General features: G+C 48.5%; 1 protein-coding gene across 4 annotated transcripts in view; it reads left to right on the top strand.

The window, feature by feature from the left end:
* The window catches only part of PCSK6 (proprotein convertase subtilisin/kexin type 6), a 186,200-nt gene that overhangs the window by 111,154 nt on the left and 52,148 nt on the right, over nt 1-22,898 (top strand). For 3 of the 4 annotated variants that reach the window (XM_088025204.1, XM_028122802.2, XM_088025205.1), the window contains 5 exons: nt 435-535; nt 5,063-5,166; nt 6,887-7,004; nt 16,865-17,053; nt 20,569-20,705. In XM_088025204.1, coding sequence (XP_087881330.1) covers nt 435-535; nt 5,063-5,166; nt 6,887-7,004; nt 16,865-17,053; nt 20,569-20,705 — 649 coding nt within the window. The remainder of the gene's footprint in view (nt 1-434; nt 536-5,062; nt 5,167-6,886; nt 7,005-16,864; nt 17,054-20,568; nt 20,706-22,898) is intronic. The other variant, XM_088025206.1, reaches the window with a different exon arrangement.

Genomic DNA, 22,898 nt, shown 5'->3' with positions numbered 1-22,898 from the left:
GGCCACCTGGGCACCCCCCACCTTGTTTCCAGCTGCTCTGATGTCAGGGGTGACTTGGGGGTCGTTAACATGGGCTGTGGCAGGTGGGGACTCTGCCATGGAGGGCCCCTCTCTTACCTTTGTGTCTCAGCACGCTCATCTGCAGCCGTGAGGTTGTGCGGCTTCCTGCTGCCTGTCTTCCCTTCGCCTTATCTCCCTGTCCCCACCCTGTGATTAGCTCACTCCTGCAGCGGGTCCCTGTTCTATGTTTGAGAGCAAAGCAGATTAGCAGCGAGGAGCAGACACAAACCTTGATTGGGGAGATGCATCTCCGTAGTGCCTCTTCCGTCCCTGGGACCAGGGGCCACACCTGTCCAGGTGCAGCATCTTGAGTAGCCTCTGACCTCGGACATCTTCTGAGAGCCGACTTCGCCTCTTGCCGCCCTGTCCCCCAGGTCACCACGGACCTGCGGCAGCGCTGCACGGACGGCCACACAGGGACCTCGGTTTCAGCCCCCATGGTGGCGGGGATCATCGCCTTGGCTTTAGAAGCAAAGTAAGTTCCACTTGCCTCCCCTTCTTTTCCTTTGTTTTCTATACATTTTTATTACAGTAAAATACACATAAAGGTGACCATTTTAACCAATTTTTTAAAAGATTTATCTGTTTGATGGGGCGCCTGGGTGGCTCAGTCGTTAAGCGTCTGGCTTCAGCTCAGATCATGATCCCAGGGTCCTGGGATCGAGCCCCGCATCGGGCCCCCTGCTCCGCGGGAAGCCTGCGTCTCCCTCTCCCACTCCCCCTGCTTGTGTTCCCTCTCTCGCTGTGTTTCTCTCTGTCAAATAAACAAATAAAATCTTTAAAAAAAAAAAAGATTTATCTATTTGAGAGAGAGAGAGAGAGCATGCACATGAGTGGGGGGAGCAGAGGGAGAGGGAGACGCAGACTTCCCGCTGAGCAGGGAGCCTGGCGCGGGACTCGATCCCAGCACACTGAGATCACGACCTAAGCTGAAGGCAGACGCTTAACTGACTGAGCTACCCAGGCGCCGCCCCCCCGCCCCATTTTAACCATTTTTAAATGTACATTTCATCAAGCACATTCACCTTGAGTAACCATCACCACCATCCATCTCTGGAACATTTTCATCATCCCAAACTAAAATCCTAAGCCCAGTAAGCAGCAACTCCTTGTGCTGGTCAGCTAGGGATGTCATAACAAAATACCACAGACTGGGCAGTTTAAACAACAGAAATGAATGATCTGACAGTTCTGGAGGCTGGAAGTCTAAGATCAAGGTGTCAGCTGGGTTGGTGTCCTCTGAGGCCTCTCTCCTTCGTTTGTAGATGGCCACCCTCCCCCTGTGTCCTCATACAGTCTACCCTCCATCTATGTATGTGTCTAGATCCTTTTATAAGGACACTGGTCATAGTGGGTTAATGATCCCGTGTGACCTTAATGACCTCTTTAAAGACCCTATCTCCACATACAGTCATATTCTGAAGGACTGGAGGCGAGGGCTTCAATATATGAATTTGGGAGGGCACAATTCAGCCCATAACACTCCCTGTAACCCCTCCTCCAGGTCCTGGCAATCACCAGTCCACCTTTTGTCTCTATGAGTTTGACTGCTCTAAGCACCTCATGTAAGTGGAATCACAGAGGATTTGTTTTTTTGTGACTGGCTCACATAGCACAGTGTCCTCAAGGGTTATCCACGATGTAGCATGGGTCAGGATTTCCTTCCTTTTTAAGGCTACCCTTAATGGATATGAAGAGACTCCTTCCCTTCTTTTTCCTTTTTAAAGCTCACCGTCTCCTGCCCTTTGTAGAACCACAGAGACCTGGGGGAGCCAGGACCCCAAGCCTACCTCCCATTCTGCATCACGTGCCAGAATCCCACTTTGGGCCACTACAGGTGCCCTTCATAAACTTTAGTTGATAAACTGACAAGGCAGTGGTGATGTTTTATCTGTCACAAGCCAAATAAAAACTCTGGAGTTGTTAGTGTCCAGATGGGTCAGGAAGAAAAGAGAGTTTACTACACCTGCAATCATGGTGTCAAAAACAAATGTAGTTTAGATGTCAAAACTGGCTCAGAACAGTCCCGCCGTTTGAAGTAGTCCGTTGTTGTCAATGAAATTTTTTAAATGATTCAAAAAAATCCTATTTGGGTTGCTTCGATCCTTACAATTACGGATATTTGCATGTCGGTTTGTCTGAGGCAAAAGAGCATACAACTCAAATGTTACCAGCTTAACAAAGGAATAGCTAAATATTTTTTGATTTTCAGGCCAAAATGTTGGCTTCTGTGTCCTGAGTCTCTTAAAAAAAAAAAAAAAAAAAAAGAATTCTAAATAATTACTTACTTGTGTGGAAAGTGGCATTCACATACTTAGCAATTCATTGTTTTATAGTTCCTTCCATCCCTTATTGGAAGCATGCAAGGAATTTTGTTAGTCAAAATTAAATAGAAAGCAAGCTTCACTTCATGCCCGCTTGTTCCATTAAACTTGGCCTGTGGACACCTGAAAACTCTGGTAGTCATCATCCTTGCCCTTTCAGCTCCTCCTCAGAAATTCACAGGTGGCTAGTCTGAAAATGGTGTGAGCTCAGAGCATTTAAACCTGCAGGACTGGTCAAAGAAGAGACAGGTTATAACAAGGGCCTCTGCGGGCCTGAGGTGAGGAGATTGGAGACTGGGGTAGTGCAGGTGTCCAGGGAGCAGGCCTGCTGCTCCTGCGCCCAGCGTTGCCTTCCGACTCTGTTCACTTGCACCGTAGAAGGCATCCAGGCAAAGCCAGATCGTCCTGGGTGGAGGAGGTCTCAGGGGGTCAGGGAGGGCCTGTGGACAGCATGTAACAAAAATGAAGAAAGACCCTCGTGGGTACGAACTGTGCAGAGGTTGTCCCGGTTTGTGGCCATCCTGGGATTTCCCATCAGTCCCATCTTTGCTGAAAAACATTTCCAGTGCCATTTCTTAGCTGTGTTTCTCATACAACTGTATGTCTGATTTTATTACCAGAGCCCAAAATAAAAATGTCTTCATAATGAGACAGTTTCTAACATTCTCCTTTTCTTTACCCATTCTGTCTTGAGCTCTGCGGCTCCTGCTTCCTGGCACCTTCTGCTGGAGCCATCCTTGATAGGCCCCGCAGTAACTTGCCAGGTCACACGGGAAACAAGGGGTGCAGCCCCATCTACTCTGGTTGAGTTCTAAAGCCTGTGTCTGTACGCAAGAGGGTGAGGCCTTGGGCCACGCGGGGCCTCAGAATCCCCCCTGAACAATGACGTCGGCCATGGGCCCTCAGGAGGGGCAGTAGGGCGGGGGAGGAAAGCCAAGCAAAGGCCTGGAAACTGGACTGATGGACACAGTTGCGGGGGAGGTGGCCAGGAAGCCAGTGAGGTTACCGGCACAGAGACAAGAACATGCTGGAGGAATCAGAGAATACCGGGCGGGGCTAGCACCTGGAGAGTGAGTCCCAAGGGAGGAATGTATGTGTGCCCCAAGATTCAAACCACGGTGAGGTCCCCGTGGACAACAGGCAAAAAGGTGGGAACGTGACATGGTGCAGCCGCTGTAGGATCTATTCTAACCATAAAAGGAGGAGATACCTCCAGGACCCATCAGTAAATGAATGGATACACACAATGTGGTCCATACAAGCCATGACGTATTCTTCAGCCTTCCAAAGGAAGGGAATTCCGACACCTGCTACGTACGACGTGGATGGACCTGGCGGACATCAGGCTGAGTGAAACAAGCCAGTCCCAACAGGACACGTACTGTGTGATTCCATGTGTATGAGGTTCCCAAAGTTGTTACATTCATAGAGACAGAAAGCAGAATGGTGGTGGCCAAGGGGCTGGAGGCAGGGGGAAACAGGCAGTTAGTGTCTAATGGGGACAGAGTTCCACATGGGGAAGATGAAAAAGTTCTGGAGATGGATGGTTTGTGATGGATATACCACCAGGTACAGGTCCTAATGGTTCTGCCCTGTGCACAGAAAAATGGTTAAGGTGGTAAATTTTCTGTTCTGTATATATATATTTTTAAAGAGTTTATTTATTTATCTATTTGAGAGATCGAGCAAGAGAGAGAGAAAATGAGAGAGGGGAACACAAGCAGGGGGAGCAGCAAAGAGAGAGGGAGAAGCAGGCTCCCCACCGAGCAAGGAGCCCCACATGAGGCACGATCCCAGGACCTGGGATCACAATCTGAGCCAAAGGCACATGCTTAACAGATTGAGCCATCCAGGCGCCCCTTTTATGTATATTTTTAAACACACACAAAGAGTGGGTGCCTAGAAAGACAGTTGTAATTGCTGTGGGGGTGGGGCAGGCCCTGGGTCAAGAGGAGGGAGTGCAGGTCCTTCCAGCCTATGTCTGTGACCCGGTCTTGATGCTGTGAACAGAGAGGGTTATGATAGAGTATCATCAGAAGATGGATCCTCGTTTCAGAGGTGTTTTAAAAAAAAAAATGGCGGGACAATGTATCTTAGACTCACAAAACTCTGATCTATGCATTTTTATTAGTGGGCATGTGTTTGTTCAATGAAACGTTTCTACTTTGCACCAAAACAAATGTATTAGAAATTTAGAGTTACTAAAATCTTGAATTACAATAGGTAGCAGGTGGGTCCACACAGGGGGCAGGGAGTGGAGGGTGTGGGGTCTGGGCAGATGAAGGCTCAAGCATGCTTTCATGCACCATAACATTTGCTCGTCCTGATGAAGAATAACCCCCAGGACTTAGAAACATCAAGATGTCCCTCTCCCCCTGCCCCAATTTCTTCGGTAGCCCTTGGACACACTCAGGTACCTTGGCAGCAGGGCTGGGTTTTTAACGCTATGGATTTTAGGTCACCCACTGCACTGTTTTATCTTAGGATTTAATCCCTGGAAACCATTCTTTACAAAGAGGTTATGAAATAAACCCTCACTGAGGAATGGAGCCTGCAGGGCTCACTCAAGTCCCGACTCGGGGCTGGCTCCTGACACACCACCACCGATGGGCCTGGGCAGCCGTCATTTTGACCCATGCGGGCTTGGGCTTCACTGGTCTGTCATTGTGTCGTTGCAGTAACCAGTTAACCTGGAGGGACGTCCAGCACCTGCTGGTAAAGACATCCAGGCCGGCACATCTGAAAGCCAATGATTGGAAAGTCAACGGTGCCGGTCATAAAGGTGCGGGGGTGGCTCCCATTGGGCTGGGCGGGGATGGACAGCCTGTCCCAGAGGGCCCACTGGGTGACCTTCTGGAATCTCTATTAAAGGGCTGCCAGGAGCTTCCCAAGAAGAATCCCCAAATCCTCAAAGAATCACAAGGGTGAGAAATACATAGCTGGAGAATTAGGAAAAGTAACCTCACACTGACATTAAGAAATAAGCCTAAGATCAGTAGAATTCAGGGTTCCCTAAACATCACGACTTTTGTCATCCAGAGACCACCTGTACCAAGTATTGATGTAATAGTTCTCTTTATATGGACTTGCATTTTTTTTACATAAAGAAATATATTTTAAAAAGAAACTTTATTATATCTAGTTAATCACGGGTTTGAGGTAGATTTTTATTTTTTTTAATGCACATCAAAACAAATCCATGACTATTAAGATAATGTTTGTTGTGTGCCACCTAAGGGCATCTTGCATTCTTAGTCCTGAGTAGCTCTATGATTTTGAAACGGGCCCTCAGTTTCCTTATCTGTACAATGAGGACATTGAGATAGTTATGTTTTAAGTTATTTTCTAACCATAAAATTTCTCTCTGTGTTATAGAAGTAACTCAAGGCTTCTTTCCCCAACCCAGCCTGACAGAGGTTCCATGAAATCAACCCACAGTCAGGGCTTGTAACCCAGGTATTTGGGGCCTCTCGAGCAGATAATTATAGGACTGTGGTACTGGCTTTGTTTGCCTGCCTTCTTACCAGAGATCCTTGAAAAAGATTTCCATTTGGCCCAGGTATGTTAGGGAGGACTTCTTTTTCCTTTTCTAAAGCTCAGGCCCAACTATTTCGACACCGAGCCTGATACTACTATCTGTAAAATATAGGACAAGTATTGTCACTGTAAGTTCCAAGGGACATTCCTTTTAATAAGAAAGCCATCGATCAGGCCTAATGCATCCTTGTCTTGCAAGAATGTTGGTGGTAGTGGTGTGCTGTAACAAGAGCTGACCTACATTTCAGTGTTGGCCTAATTAAATAGGAAAATAGACTGTATCTCATTCTTGACCCTGCCTCTTAAATTAAACTTTGAAACTCTACTGCCGTGGCCAATAAACACTGGATCGGGCCAACTCACAAGCACTCACGGTCTGAGTTCTGAGTCATACCACTTTCCCAGGATGCCCTGGGAATTGATCAGGCAAAGAAAATGGTGGGGAAAAAAAAAAAAAAAAAGATGAACCCGGCCTTGCTTTCTGGTTTATTACACATCATGGCTGCATGAACCAAAGGGTTTCAGGTTTTTGTTTCTCTAGTCCGGTTTATGATTTGAGGAGCTCAAACGCCGACAGGTCCCTTCTGTGGTGGGGGGGGGGGGGGCGGGGGGGGGACCCATCCATGTCTTGCAGAAAAAAAGTACTAGGCTCTCTCCACACTTCTTTTCCGACCCTGCACCAAAATGGGCCACGTTTCGGGGGCCGCACTCCTGACCTGAAGGAGTACAGGTCAGGGGGAGGCTAGCGTAGCTGGGATCTTGGAGCAGTCCTCAGAAGGGCTGCAGCCTGGGCTTTCCAGGAGGTAGCCCGCGTTCCTGCCCTGCCATGAGTGGTGCAGGTGGTGTGTCCCAGGACCGTGGCGGCCATGGATCTGGTGCCCTACGTGGGAGCCGAGCAGAGTGCAAGAGCTGGGCCTTGCTCCATTCCTGGGGGGCAGCGGCTTCTGAAGGCTCTGTCTTTTCAGTCAGCCATCTCTATGGATTCGGCCTGGTGGATGCAGAGGCCCTGGTCACGGAGGCGAAGAAGTGGAGAGCAGTGCCTGCCCAGCATGTGTGTGTCGCCACCACAGACAAGAGACCCAGGTGAGCCTCAGCTCAGGCACCAGTTGGCTTTTCAGGAATGTCAGTGCGGAGCTGACTGTGCTGTAAGGCACAGTGTAAGGTGTAAGGGTGTTCACACATGCGTTCCTATGCACATCGGTGGGCACACGTGTGGGGGGCATTGTGTGCACATGGTAGTGTGTGTATAGACATGTCTGTGTTTTCTCTTATGGATTCTGGAGCTGGAAAAGAACCACTCCTTAACTCGTGACTCTTTTGAGGCCTTTTGCTGTCAATTATAGACCGCCCCATAGTAGGGAGTCAGATGCCCCATAGTCCCTCGTACCGGAAATTCTTACCCAGAATATTTAGCATAGCTGGCCAGACTGGCGATCAGGCCTGCCCAGGAGGGTGAAGCGGGCAGCAGTGATGAGTGTCCTCTTTTTCAGGTGGGAGCCCTAGCTCCAGCCCAGCCCTACCTGTCCCAAGAGCCCCCAGTGTGATTCCATCAGCTGTGAACAAGAGAGGCGGCATCTGCCCCTTCCCTGATGCAGAAGGGGGTTTATTATCCAAAGTGCAGAGTACTTCTCCTCTGTGTCACTTGAATCTGGACTTTCATAGCCTTCTTGAGGTTTAAGCACCAGGATTTTTTAACAAGCCTTGAGCGGTGTGCTGTAGGACCCTGGTTTCTCCTTTTTCCACAGTTAGGACACTCCCAGCATTGCCCTTTGTAGTGAGTTGTTCTAAATCAGACACATTTGTTCATTGAGATTTTTGTTAAAAAACAAAGAACGGCTGCAAAGTAAATCAGATAGCAAGAACCCTCCTCCATTAGGAGAGGAAATCAGATTCTTCTTCTGAGTTCTGCCATTGCCGCTATACTTTTTAAGAAGGAGAATGGTGTTTCTCTAGGCCTCAATATCTGATAAAGAATGGAATACTTTTTTTTTCTTCCTAACTGTAACTATTTATTACCTTTGGGAAAATGTGTGTTTGGAAAAAGAAATGTTGGAGTGATTAAAAGTGACGCTTGCTTTATCAGCAAATGCAGCTCCCTCCCTTTGATACTGCCTCCTTTTTGAAAGCATCTACCTCTTATAATAATGTTCTTTTGCCATGCAATGTTGAGAAAAATGTTTCTCGCTGCCACCTGGCCCTGCGGTAGGAATTCAGAAAGTGTTTGTTGCATGAGTAGCCAGGAATGGCGCTTTTGAAAAACTACATTTACATCCTGCTGCTAATTGTGAAGGCTGACGGCTGGGTGAGGCCTCCTGGGCCTGACAGGCTGGTAGGCAGGCAGCAGATCTTCATCTTGACATTTTCAAGCATCATCTTCTCCGGGGAGCCTTAGCCTGTCATTTCAGAAGAAAGTGGGAGGTTCTCTGAGATCAAGAAGGCCCTTTGCTTTCTTTTGTTTTGCATGTCGGAAAATGCCCGGCACATGGAGAATCAGACTCCAGGTAAGGTGATGCTGGGCTTCTGGGAGCTGGGTCCTGCCCCGTGAGGCCACCACGTCCAGGCCCGCCTCCCTTCCACTGGTCTCCCCGTCAGGGCGGCTCCTGAATGAAGCATTCTTTTCCTCCCAGAAATAGTTTTAAGATGGTAGAGTGGTGCCTAGGTGGCGAAGGGTGGTTTTTATTTTTATTTTATTTTGTTTTTTAAGTGAAAGCACACTGAGTCTAGACAGCTGAGGCAACTGGCCGTAACATACAGTATGACATTGTTCCTGTCCTTGGAGGGAAGAAAGGACTCTGCAAATTCCAACAGAGGGGATGAATCAGACTTCTGTTTCAGAAGAAAAGTTATCTTTACATTTAGCGGTTTGAGGCTCTTTCTAGAATATACAGCCAGCCTGCTATCCCAAAGCACTTGCTTCACTGCACGCTCGATTGTTCCCAAGGACGTAAGGGCCTCCAGATAGAGAAAGAGAGGGAGATGGGGAGATTGAGAGAGACAGAGACAGAGACAGAGAGAGAGAGAGAGCCTCTTTATGTGGCCATCCCGTGTGTACCTGTGTGTAACATATGTGATACATTTACCTTTTCCCTCTTGGGGAGCAGAGAAGGGCCACCCTGGCGTGATGAAGGTCAGGGAACTGTGTTCATGGAGCATCAAGGATGGACGTCCTAGAGGAGCTCGTGTCCACACCTGCTGTTTCTACAGTAATGTCCTACGGGGTGCTGAGTCAGAGGACCTGGGTGTTGGTGGTCACATGCCAGGGCAGGAACGAAGAGTAGTGATCTCTCCATCTTCTCCTGCCCTTCAGCCCCGATCTGGCCTTCTGCTCCTGGCACAGGTCACGGCTCAGGGAGATAGTCCTCACGGCCACTGCAGGAGGAATCCACGGGCCACCCTCTCTGCAGAGCCCCCCTGCTGCCCCAACCTGTGCTCAGACACGAGCGTGGCACCCACTGGGCCCCAAATGACCACCCAGTCCCCGTTGGTGTTCCTCTGTTGGACCGTCCTGTCTGATGCCACCTCTACCCCGAGTCACACTCAGGCTAAAATGGGGCAAAAAGGCCGACAGCACAGGAAAGACCACAGTGGAGGGAAGCTGGGCTGCCGCTGCAGACAGACAAGAGCCCCATCAGGAAACAGGTGTGACTGATTCTCTTTAAAGAGAAGCCATACAGGGACCCCAAGCAATAGGTCAGCATTTCTAGTCCAGACACTGTACATCTAAGGACTGTGGGGTTTGCAGTTTAGCCTGTCTGTGTCTAGATCCTCCTCCTGAGAGAGAACTAGAAGTCCCTTGGAGCCTGGAGAAGGTCAGGGAGCCTGCCTGGAGAAGCGGGGAGAGAGGGGACCAGAGGGGTGGGGGTGGTGAGGAACGAGAGGGGCCAGGCCCCCTTCTCCAAGGTGCAGCCAGATCTCGCTGAGCCATCTCTTCACGGCCTGTCACCCCCTGACCCCAAAACAGAGGCCATGGAGTCTCGCCCAGCTCTCTGGCACCCACCGTGCATCATAGGCACTGTCCGCGAATGCTAAATCTTAATGCAACAGCAAGGGGGAGATCACTGCAGCTTGGCAGGTAACTCTTGCAAAAGAGAATGCCTTGTAACATTCCAAAGCTGTAGGAGAGATCCTTGCCCAGTCTTGGGCACAGATGGATTTCAGTCTACTTAGAACTTTTCTATTGCCTGTGCCAAATTATTTACGTCTGTGTGTCAGAGTAAGATAAAATTGATACTTTTAGAACCTTTCTAAAAGTGAAAAAGAAAATCAACATCAGTATCATTCCTATGAATGAAAAAAAAAAAAAGGCCCAGTTATTAAATATCTTCGTTGACCCTTAGGATGTTTCTAGCCGGCACTTCCCTTGTGTCTTTAAAAATCCAGGCTCCCATGAAAGATTTTCTTTTTTCTTTTTTTAAAGATTTTATTTATTTGAGAGATAGAGAGCATGAGACCGGGGAGGGTCAGAGGGAGAAGCAGACTCCCTGCTGAGCAGGGAGCGTGATGCAGGACTCGATCCCGGAACTCCAGGATCATGACCTGAGCTGAAGGCGGTCGCTTAACCAACTGAGCCACCCAGGTGCCCTTCCCATGAGACATTTTCTGACACCCCTGACTCTCTACTCCCTGCTGGAAAGACAGCAACAACAGCAATCTCTTCAAGCAGTAAGACCTTATCTAGTTCTCTTCAGTTTTCGTAGGTTTTGGAAGGTTACCATCCAGAGTTTACAGTTTAGTGTGGTTGGTCTTTCATTTAAAGAACTCACACAACCCCAAAATATACTTCGGTCCTGAAGGCTCTGAATGTTAAGAATCATCTGTAGGCCAGACCATATATTTATAGATGTTCAAGAATTAACTATGGATTAACCACGTTAATTTCGTTAAACCAGACCACATGTGGTGGTCACTTTATAACAACTCTACTTATAAATACATAGGTAAGCGTAATGGATAATGACTATCAGATACTTACTATGAGCCAGACATTGTTCTCAGCACTTTCTGTGTACTCATACATTCAAAACACCCACCAAGGATGTGAAGTTTGGGAACTACTTTTTTCCCCCATTTATATATTGAAGAAACTGAAGAGTCGAGGAGTAGCCTGGGGCTGGGCAGTGGCAGGGCTGAGCTGCTACCCCAGGCTGTCCGTCTCTGGAGCCCACCTTGCCTCCCCTGGGAAGGGACGCATCACAGGAACTCAGGCAGGACCCAACCAAGTGGAGTGTGACCTGCACATTCTCCAGGAGACAATTTCCCTGTCTTCTGTCTGCATCCCCAGCCGGCTGGGCACACTGGCCCCGAGGACAGGAAATCACCTTGACTCTGGCTACTTGGATACTTGGAGGTTCCTCCAGCCCTGACCAGCTGCCAGCACCCCAGAGGCCTGGCCCAGGTGTCTTGTCTGCAGCAGCTTAGCTAGGCAAGCGGGCAAGGCCACATGTCTCCTGTGTCCCGATAGGGAATACCTGTGTGGCTGGGACCCATAAGGGCCCAACTTCACACAGCCTAGTTTAGCATCTTTTTTAAAACCTAAAACTCCCTCTTACCTTTGGGCTCGGTCTGCACTGTACAGGTTGCCCCCAAATCCCACCCGGCAACTCTCTCCAGGACATCTCATGGTGTGTACTCCTGGGTACCATAGGAGGGAGGCCCTTGCTTCTGGCTTCTTCCACCGTGTCATTCTTACGCAGGGCATGGCTGGGTGTCCTAAGAAAACTCGTGCTCTGCTGTCCTGCCCTGGGGGGGTGACCATACCTGGGTCCTGGTATTTGTCCTGCTTCCTGCCGCCCCTGGAGACACCTGGGAACGTTAGCAAGCTGCCTGTTTTTCTACAGTCCTTTTGCCCTGCCAAGCTTATTTTTTTGCCACAAACCTGTTTCCCCCAAATTATAAATGCAACTTACTTCAAAAAATTCCTATTCGAATTTGAATAATACAGCCAGTTCTCGTTATGCATGGTAGTGCTGTTCTGTGACATCACCACAAACACCGAATTTGCAAATACAGAAGCATCGCTGCTAGGGGACATCCAGGGTTAGATTCCTGTGAGCCTCCGGTCACAGCATTTTTGTCAACTGATCCATATGTAACTTTGCTTTATGTGTGTTTCGGTTTAAAAGCATTTTATTTAATATATATTACTGATTCATTATCATTGACCATAAGGCCAATAGCACTGTAACTCATGTCTGAACAAAAGTCATCCAGCGGACGTGTTTTCTCTATAAGGCACATCTCAGCCATCCAGCACTTAGGAAACCAAATGGCTCCTCAGCAGTATGCTTGGGGACTATTTTAAGCAATTAAACCACCAACAAAAGAAAGGAAAATGTGAAAAACATGGCATTAAAAATAGATCATAGGAAGGACACTTATTCACACTATGAGAGCTGAAACCAGAAGGCAGAGCGTCACTTTGTTTGGCCTTACCTGGGAACATGTTTACCAGGCAACTCAAATATTTTGCAGTTCTGCACATATCCACAAGTGATCACAAAAGCACCACAAGTATTGATTTAGGTGGATTTGCAAATATGGAACCGTGAATAATGAGAATTGACTGTATATCGTATTGTCTTTTTCACTCCCCATCAGATCGAATCTCAGAGCTGGGAGGGATGTTTAGAGCCAGCTAATTTAGCTCCTTGTTTTGCACAGAAGAAAAATAAGCACTATAAATTGAAACACTGTGTATCAAAACACCTTACAACTTAATCATGAACAGCATGTCTCGAGTAATGTACTGGATTAGCCTTTTTCTTTTTAAATATTATTTCTAGCCTAAATGATGTACTGTGGTTTCATGATCGAAAGGGATTTCATCTAAGGAAAACCCTAAATGTCAGTGAATATGAATAAGAAGTATACAGAATCTATCTACCCTAGACTCTGTGACCATTCTATCAAGAATGTTCATCCTAGAACATACATCTAAGAAGTGACTCTGAAGCTTCTTACTGTCCCCATTCAGATGACTCTGTGTCCTCCAACAGACTGAACTGCTCTCATACAGCTTCATTTAACAAATCTGTCCCAATTAACCCCTCTTCACTCCACTCATTACCCTTTAGAAGGTCTGCGAAAGGGTCTCCTGGTTGACCTTCTGGGTTCTTTCCACTGTAATGGTCCTGGGCTCTGCGGCAGCCTCATCTCCCCAACACAGATACCAAATACAACAGGGGGAAAGGAACCCCTGCCTTCTGATTCTGGTGGGGGTCCCACTCGGCAGGATCTCAGAATTGTCTAATGAGGAGCTGGGCTGCTCTCGCCCCCAGCCCTGCAGCTTGGGAAGGTGGCATTACCCTGCAAATGCTCTGTGCTAGAGCACAGATCTGCCCTCGTAGTTGAGCTGGAGAGGTCTTCAAGGTGGGAGTGCGAAATACTGGCTTGTCGTGGGTTCCCAGGCAGGGTAGAAAGACAAGCGCAACACTGGAGGGTTTCTACCGGTAAGCTACCGGTCCCCCTCCCCCCTTGCTTTCCCTGGCCACCTGGTTTGTAGTTATGTCCCACTTCTGAAGCTTCACCTTACACCACTTTGCTTTTACAAAAGCCTTAGTACCTAGAAGAAATCGGAAGAGGATTTCTGCTTTTACCCAAAAAAGGGACAGAAAGCAAAAATAACATTGAGCATGGGTTTTGCAGCAAGCTGTGTGTGATAAAGGCAGGACGTGCCCTGAGCAGCGAGAGGGGGCCCCCCAAACTTCATCCCCAGGAACTACACTCAGCAGCTCAGCATCAAGCCGCCTGGGCTTTGAATGGTGTCTTTGAGCATCTATGCTTTATCTCAATTTATTCTGTGCCTCCGTTAGCAGGATGTGTCCTAAGGTATCAGGAAAGCCAAAGGTTAATTTTTGGGGTCTGGGAATGCTCACACAGGTTTTGTTTTGTTTTGTTTTTTTTCTGCCATATAAATGAATGGTAATTGCTTCTTTGCTTTACGCCTTTGCTCTCAGCTTGAGAAAGTTTTCATAGGAACGCTCTACTTTCAGAGAGCAGGGAAAACCCGTCCTTGAAAATATTTATCTTTGGCTCTGGATTTCACTCTGATGTCAGAAGAATCTGAGCTTTGTGATTTGGCGAGGGCCTTGGATTGAGTAGATGTGGATCTTGTTTCTACACATTTACAAGATACAAGATGCTGTTACACATTGGAGAGAGGTAGGAGGTCGAAAGAGTCGTGGTCTGGAGGTACTAGGAAGTCATTGTCAAGGCTGCCTGTCACTGGGAACCGTCCACCCCCTCAGGAGAAGGGAGCTGTTTTAAGAGACTTCAGGATGAAAGAGGAACATCTGGAGTATCAGTAATTAAGTCTGAAATGTGGTTCAACAGGAAGTGACAAGTCTGTCCTCAGAGATCGGTTTAAAGTAGGGCAGTCTCCATAGTTTAAATATCACTGGGTCTGGAGGTAGGTCTTACGGGATTTTTTAACCCCTTGGGGTCCTTTAGGGTCCTAGGAGGATGGCCTTGCATACACAGACAACAATTACAGAATTTAATCACAGTGCAACATTTTTAGTTACTTTGGGAACTTGAAGATCTTTCTCAGTCAATTTTCATGGTTAAAGTACAACCTAGCCATGTTCAGGGGACAAAGATAATCCCCACACGTTGTTTAAACTAAAAAATAAACTGGTTTTGGAGTCAACTTGCATTTTCTGTGTTATCTTTGAAATAACTGTAGGATGGGGAATAACTTCCTTCCCCCCCCCCCCCCCCCCGCTGTTGATGGTAAGAGTTAATCCTTACAAAGTGATGGCTTTTGATATTTGACTTCCCCTCTTCTACTTGGAGTTTCTATCTGAAAAACAGAAAAATTTCAGCTCGACTATTCTGAAACATTTTCAAGCCTCTTCCCACCCCACCCCCCTTTTTTAAAGGAAATGGAAAATCTCCTGATTTGGAATATTAGGTTATTTGTTCCAACGGGGGCAGAAATAAAATGTGGGGAAGGCTAAATGCACGTAAGGAGGGTAACAACTCACTGCCCTTGAGTGGCTGTCTGGGCTCCCCACCCTCCCCTAGAACTTGCACAAATGAGGGGGTCTGGTGCCCTGTAACTGAGCCATTTCATAAGAACTAATTGTTATAATTAGCCTTGTTCCCTGGAGGAAGGGACTCCAAGCCCCCAGCTGGGGGTAATGTCTCAGCTTTGAAAATCTAATCAGGCTAGAATTTAACACCCAGAAGGAGCTGTGGACCGCTTACCCCCAGCCAGCACTCCCCCCCTTCTCCCCCCCCCCCCCCCCCCCCCGCCACCCCACGCCCCGGGACAGCTGCAAGGCAGCCCCTGTGCATTAGACCAACCAAGCTTTCTGACCTCAGGGGTGGCCTAGCAACTAGAGTCCCTTAGCAAGAATAAGAGTGTCAAATGCAAGAAGCTTTTTAATAATCTAATGGAGTATTTAATACTCCTTGAGATTTTTTTTTTTTCTCCTCTCCATGTGGACACCACAAGCCACAGGGAGGTGGGCAGATGAGGGTGGGGTTGGGTTGCGGTTTCTCATACCCTGTTCCTGTTCTCTGAAATCCTGTGCCTTATCCTTAAGATTAAGGATTCCTCGATGGGATTTCAGGTCTATTTCTAGGTCAGTGATTGTTCCTCCCCATTGGCCAAAGGTGTGAGAGGGATGGGGCAGGTTTTTAAAACTTTGTGATGGCTTTTGTTTCTGCTTTAACTTGATCTTCCTCTTGGGCCCAGGAAAGGTTCTGCATCTGCCACAGTGGGGGGCCTGCTGACCTGTAAACACAGACAGGAAAATGCCGGAGAAGGCAGTGAAAGAAGTCAGCATCTCTAAATCAATTTATGATGCATGCAAATCATGTTTTCAAATATTTACAGAGTCTCCGAGGGAATTACATCACTGTTTATAGCTGTTTTGGTTGTTTTTTATGACTCAGGCCCAGGAGAGCCAAGCAATGTAATTCCTGAGAGATGCTGAGCCTATGCTTCAAGGCTCCCCTCCTGAGCGGAAAGTCGAGGCAAAGTGAGCAAAGCGCTCTCCGTAATAAACTGAGCGCTGGCTGAGCAGTGGGGAATTATTAATGTGCTGCTGGGCGGTGGGAGATCTTTCCTCAGTTCGCAAGTGGTGGGGGTGAGCCGCGGTGGCCCAGAATAGATGGGAGTGCCCAGCCTGGATGCAGTTGCAGCCTTTGTATCTACCTCCTCCAGGGAGTGTTAGAAGATTCTGGTGGAACTAACTCGTGAGTGATTGGGACTTGATGCTTATCCTCAGATTCCATCCCATGTGGTAAAACTGCCTTGACTTTGTTAAGAGAATTGTCATCCATTCCCATCAGAGGACAGGAGAGGGAGGGGACCCCAGTCTCCAGCACAACAGTAAGGAGGAGACCAGCTCCTGTCCATCCTCCGTGACCCTGGTCCAGTCACTATGGCCTTGACCAGTGCATTTAGCACAAGAGCCCAGCTCTGGCCCCGGATACCTTGTCGATCTCCTCTTCCTCGGTATCTTGAACACAAGTATGGATCCACACCAGCATCCTTGCAGGACAGTGTGGCACAGAGGTGGAGGCAGTGAACTTGACCTCATATCCCAGCTCTGCTTCTCAGTAGCTGTGTGTGACCTCTTTCTGGATGTAATAGATTAATCCTTGTAAATTCTCAGACTAATGCTACATCTAGTGCCCAGCACGCAGTCCGCTCAGGAAATGTTTGCTGTTATTATTCAGCATTGTGACTTATATTATCAAGGCCAGTCTTTTAAACAAAGTAGTCGGGTTTGAAGTTTGAAAACCTTGCTGACCCCAAGCAGTTGAGGCAATGAGCAGCAAACATCTTCTGGCTGGCAAGGTAGCTCCAATGGGAGCATCCAAGAGGGGCTGGTGCTGTCCCTGGGGGTCCCTGGGAGGGCCTGAATCCACTGCCCCCTTGCGAGACCTGGAGCCTCTGGTGTGGAGACCTGAGCCCCTTCCTCCTCTTCCAGGAGCATCCCCGTGGTGCAGACTCTTCGGACCACCGCCCTGACCACTGCCTGTGCTGACCACTCAGACCAGCGTGTGGGCTACCTGGAGCACGTGATGGCTCGCATCTCTATTTCCCACCCTCGCCGGGGAGACCTCCAGATCCACCTCATTTCTCCCTCAGGAACCAAGTCTCAACTATTGGCCAAGAGGTAAGGCCAGGTTGGCCTAGCAGGGCTGGGGCGGGGGCTGGGGCTTAACAGGAGGGCCCATCCAACCCGAGGTCACAGCATCCCTGCGGGGCACCCAGGCGGGTTGGTTCTTCCTTCCAGCAGCTTCCTCTTGGTGACATTCACATGTACCATCCCACCCTCCCCCAACCTGAAACCTGGCCTTCAACACCGTCCTGGAAAACTTTCGTTGCCAGGCAGGAGTGACAAGGGTTTGTGGTTGCTTTGTTTAACGGAGGGATTTATGGAATCCTGGCTATGACTTAATTGCTCTTAGAAGTGCGCTGAAGGTCATTTTTCTCATATTCATTCGGCATCTGAAGTGAGAACACGTATCAGAGGAGGACTGCCTTGCCTCCCGAAGCTCCGGCACGGTCGTCCAGTTGTACGTAGCGCTGTTGAACTTGTGTGGGCAGGAGGCTCCGCTCTGCAGGAGACGTGGCTTGCATGGGGCGCCCGGAGGCTGCTCTGGGGCAGGATTGTCATGCATGTGCCTGAAAGGGTCCCTGTTTAGCTGAAGTCCCGAGAAACAGGCTCTGAATTCTGGGGTTTCACATACAGTTCATGGAAAGTCCTGGAGCCACTTCTTCCACAAGGTCAGAAACAAGGAGAAGTGCTTTAATGCATTTGTGTCACTAGCAGGTCACTGGTGTGAAGGGATTTGTGGTAGCTGAGGGGAGGCGGAGAGGGATTGGGGCTTTCTTTTCGGCTCCCTTAGCTGAGAGGCAGAGGGAACAGAGAGGTTTCGGGACAAGTGAGCATTTCTGGCTTCTCTTGAAAAAGAACTGGCAACCGAACTGTGTCCCCCGCCACCTCAGGAGGTACCCTGAGGGTACCTGACGGGGACGGCCCGTCCCTGTCCCCTGGGCTGTGGCCCCACTCCCTGCTTGCCCGCGCTGGGCCCGCTTGCCTAGTTGGGTTACCTGCCTGGGGCGGCAGCCAGAGTTGGGCTGTAGGGTTCAGAATTGGGGGTCGCGAGAATGCCTCCGTTCGGGACCGGGCAGGAGTTGCCCTTTTTCTTAGCCCCCTTCCACCCCACCCCTACTTGGCAGAAGACAGACGGATTGGCCTGCTGCACGGACAGGCAGATGCCAGCCTTTGTGTGACGGGGTGGGGAGCTGTGCCCTGCCCTCCATACCTCACTGCAGAGGGGGCTGACAGGCAGCGACCAGCAGGCCAGCACTGAGTTTGTGGTCGGTGCCCTGGAACCAGCCTTGAGACCAGATCCTGGCTGCATGGGTTCCCAGGGCTTGGCCATCCGGCTCAGGCCCCACCAGGTTAGGTTCCACCCTCGTAGCCCAAGAGCCACAGGGGGCATTTTTCCCCACTGGGGGTAGGCCGGGGCCATCCTCTGCCCAGAGGAGACAAGCAAGGCCGTGAGCAGCCTGAGAGTACCAGCTGGTCAACCACAGCATTGTGCTCTTTTGCAACCAGAGTTGCAAATTACTATTACTGGGACTTTGAGAGATTCTGTGGAAAAGTCCAGATTTCTAGCATTCCTTGGAAGATCGGAAGTCCTCTGCTGTAGGCTCTCGTTCCCCCTGCGAACTCCAGACTGGAGCTGGGCAGATGGGCGGGTCGGCTTCAGGCACCCAAGGCCAGGCAAGGCTCCGCGTCTCTGGGCTCCCGCGAGGTCACCTCCCTGGAGCCCCGTTTGCTGCAGGCTGGACACAAGGAGGCATCCAAGGTGGTGAGCCCTGACTTCGGGGCAGGAGCTGGGTACAAGCACCAGAGAGTGACCTGGGTTGACCGAGAGCCACCGTGAGGCTTAGAGGTTGGGGCGGCCGTGACCTGCAAGGACCAGGACCAAAGATGGGCTTTGGAGCCCAGAGACTCGAGCTGCTTGTACCCCTGCTCCTTCACTTCCCAGTGGGGCACCCAGGAGCCAGCCATTTCTCCCCTCTTTACTCCTAACCTCCGGAAATGTCACTTTACTCCTGTTGCAGGCAGGATTGCTATAAGAACTGGATATGATGATGCAGAAGAAAATGCCTGGCATGGGCAGCTGGCTTCCCGTCCTGTCCAGCTTCCATCCATCTACCTGACCTGGAAGAACTTTCCAGGCCCCCCTGCACCCCGGGCATTCCCCCCCCCACTGGCTTGCTTGCACTCTGGTTTTCCTACCTCCATCCTGCTCAGGCCCAGCGTGAACCCCTCAGATGAGAGAGAGTGGGTCCTTCCAAGTTCGTTGGGTTCACGACGACCCGTTTGCTGTTCCTGTGCCATCAAGCACATTAAACCTGCCTTGCGGCCACTTGGCAGTCTTCTGCATCTTGGGAATTTGTTTTTTTTCCAAGGGACAGATTGTGATTATGTCAAGAGTGTGTATTTGGGGATCTATTACCTTCTCCTTTCCTTCACATCTCGCTCAATTTGGCCGCTTTTTCAGGTTGCAATATTTTTTTCACAACGAGTTAAGTGGACATTTGTTAAGTCTTTCAGCCCTTAAAGGACAGTTTGTCTTTGTTCTGTCCTGAGTGTGTTGCGTTTGGCTTGGCATCTTGTGTGAAAATCAGTCTTGACCTTTGCAGTTTCTTAGCAGAAAGGACAGGGTGTGCCCCTTCCCCTCACTCTTCTCCACGCAGGGAACGTTCTCTCTATAAGCATGTTTATACGTTCGTTGGATGTTCAGAGAACACCCAAATCAGGACTCCAATCTTACATCACACAAAACATGCATCTGAACTTCTGACGAGCAATAAAGAGCCCTTGGATTAAGACCCTCTTCCAAGAGATGCGAAGTTAGATGGGGAAGGAAGGGGTAGGGAGAAGAACTGGAGATTGTTCACAGGATATTGGAAGAAAGAGGGCGCCCATGAGTTGCGTCCTGTTTCCTGCTCAAGTCAAACAAGAGAAAATGGTTCTGGGCTGAAGTCCCAGTCTGGGAAGACCTTGGGGTATGGAGGCTCATCAGAACCCCGAGGGGGAGGCTGGCTGAGGGGAGGGAGCTCCTGCGCCAACCCCACGCTGCACCCAGGGGTGCCTCCCACACACACTGGAAAACAACCAGACCCCTTAGTTATGTCATCTCCCCCAAATGCACCTGTTGAAACTCCATTAAGCTCGGCCGGTTACTGGCTGTTGGACCTGCCACTAATCACGACACTTGAGATCTCTTGGTCTATAAATGAGGGTGGCAGGAGGGAGACCATCACTGGCTAAGTCCCTGTTGGGCAACAGTGAGTCCTGCCAGCCTGCCTGCCTCTCAGAATATTTGGGGGACCCAATGGAATAATGGAGGGGAAACTGTTGGCCAGGGCTGGGTCATCATGCAAGGGTTTGAAAGCAGTTACCTGCCTTTACCTCAGCTGAGGGCCAGACCTCTTTTTCTTCCGTTCTCGAAGCTGCTGCCCTTGGGGTGCTGTTCAGAGGGATGATTGTACCCATCACCCAGGGAGTAATTCCGAGGCGGGAGACAGCCCTCCTCAGACCTGGCCCCCTCCCCACCACTCCTTTCCTGACCCTTTTGTGTTCTCATCCTGAGTCTCCAATTGCAGATTGCTGGATCATTCCAATGAAGGGTTTACAAACTGGGAATTCATGACTGTGCACTGCTGGGGAGAAAAGGCTGAGGGGGAATGGACCTTGGAAATCCAAGACATACCGTCCCAGGTCCGCAACCCAGAGAAGCAAGGTCAGTGGCTCAAAGAAATTTCACACTCCACTTCGTATCTCAACCCTTTGTCAACTCCAGACTTTTATTTAACTGTAATGTCTCTGGTAAGTCTTTTTTTTTTTTTTTTTAATGGAGGTACAATTCACCACGGAAATCCTTTTTATTTAAAGTGTGTAACTAACTGGCCTTCAGAACATTCACAGCGTTGTAAAATAGTCACCACTTAGCTAAATCCAGAACTTTGTCATCACTCCAAAGGGATGCCCCATACCCGTGAATCAGACTATCCCCACTCTCCCAGCCCCCAGCAACCCCTAATCAACTCTCTGTCTCTATGGATTTGCCTCTTCCGGACATTTCACGTAAGCGGAATCACACAATATGTCGCCTTTCGCAACTGGTTCTTCCAGTTAGCATAATGGTTTCAAGGCTCATCCATGTTGTGGTATGTTTCCATGCTTCATTCCCTTTCCCGACTAAATACGATTTAAGTGTATGTATATGATTGTGTTTATAATATTTGGTTTATCCTTTCATGAGTTGATGGACAGTTGGGTTGTTTCTACTTAATGGCTATTATGAATCATGCTGCTTTGAACATCCAACTGGGTGTACGTCTTCAGTTCTCTTGGTTGTATACCTGTGAATGGAATGGCTGGGTTGTATGGTAATGCTATGTTTGACTGGTTGAAGGACCGTCCAACTGTTCTCCACAGTGGCTGTGTACCATTTTACCTTCCTACCAGCACGATACGAAGATTTTAGTTTCTCTCCATCGTCATCAACACTTGTTTTGTTATTTTCATTTCCTTCTCATTATAACCATCCTAGTGGGTGTGAAGTATATCTCATTGGGGTTTTGATTTGCACTAATTTCCCTAATGACTAATAATGCTGAGCATCTTTTCGTGGGCTTATTGGACATTTTTACATCTTCTTTGGGGAAATGTCTATTCAGATCTTTTGCCTGTTTTAAAAACTGGGTTGTTTGTCTTTTATTATTGGGTTGTAAGTGTTCTTTAAATATTCTGGATACTAGATCCTAATCAGATACCCGATTTGCTAATTTTCCCTCCCATTCTGTGGGTTGTTCTTTCACTTTATTGATTATGCCCTTTGATGCACCAAAGTTTTCAATTTTAATGAAATTCAGTTGTTTTTCTTTTATAGCTTGTGCTTTTAGTGTCATATTTAAGGAACTATCGCCTGATCTAAGGGCAAGATTGAAATCTATATTCTTCTAAGAGTTTTATAGTTTTAACTCTTACATTTAGGACTTTGATCCATTTTGAATCAATTTTCTATATACTGCAAAGCAAAGGTGCATATTCATTCTTTTGTATATGGCTATTCAGTTGCCCCAGCACCATATGTTTTAAAAAACTGTTCTGGCCTCCATTGGATGATTTTGGCACCCTTGTTGAAAATTAATTGGCCATAGATGTATGAGTTTATTTCTGGACTCTTGGGTCTATCCCGCTGGTCTGTTCACCTGTCCCTAGGGCAGTACCACACTGTTTTGATTACCATAGCTTTTGTAGCAAGTTTCAAAATTGGGAGCTATGAGTTCTCCAGCTTTGTTCTTCTGTTTCAAGATGGTTTTGGCGACTCTGGGTCCCTTGCAATTTCATACAAATTATAGGATCATCTTGTTGATTTCTTGCGGGGGTGGGGGAGTAGTTGGAATTTTGATAGAGATTTCACTGAATCTAGTTCAATTTGGGGAATATGGCCATCTTAACATTATTGAGTTTTCCAATCCATGGATATGAATGTCTTTTCCTTTATTCTGATCTTCTTTCATTTCTTTCAGCATTATTTTGTGGTTTTCGGTCCACACATCTCGTACGTCTTTGGTGACATTTGCTTCTAAGTATTTTGTTCTCTCTGATGCTACTGTAAACGGAAGGGTTTTCTTAATTTTGCCTCTGGATTTTTTTCCCCCCCTCTGGGAAGGTAGCGTTTCATCACTCTCTTTTTGGTTCATAACCATTTCTTGAAGCAATCTTTATTGAATCCCTACTTTGGGCCAGGCACTGCGGGAGGTGATGGGGCTACACCAGGAGAGAAAATGAGAATAATCATTACGTCTTCTGCTGTGGTCACTGAGAGCGGTCTCTGATGTCTTCCTATCTCTCTCTGTCGGATTCGGACTCATAGTGAAGGGCAGGAACTAGGCTCCAGTCTTGCTTCTCTGTGGAGACCTTTCTC

Source organism: Eumetopias jubatus, unplaced genomic scaffold (genome assembly GCF_037043125.1).
Source record: "Eumetopias jubatus isolate StellerSeaLion01/CBP00866 unplaced genomic scaffold, mEumJub1_p1.0 scaffold_7, whole genome shotgun sequence".
NCBI lineage: Eukaryota > Metazoa > Chordata > Mammalia > Carnivora > Otariidae > Eumetopias > Eumetopias jubatus.
The sequence above is the reverse complement of the archived record's forward strand: the minus strand, read 5'-3'. Positions and strand labels throughout refer to the sequence as shown.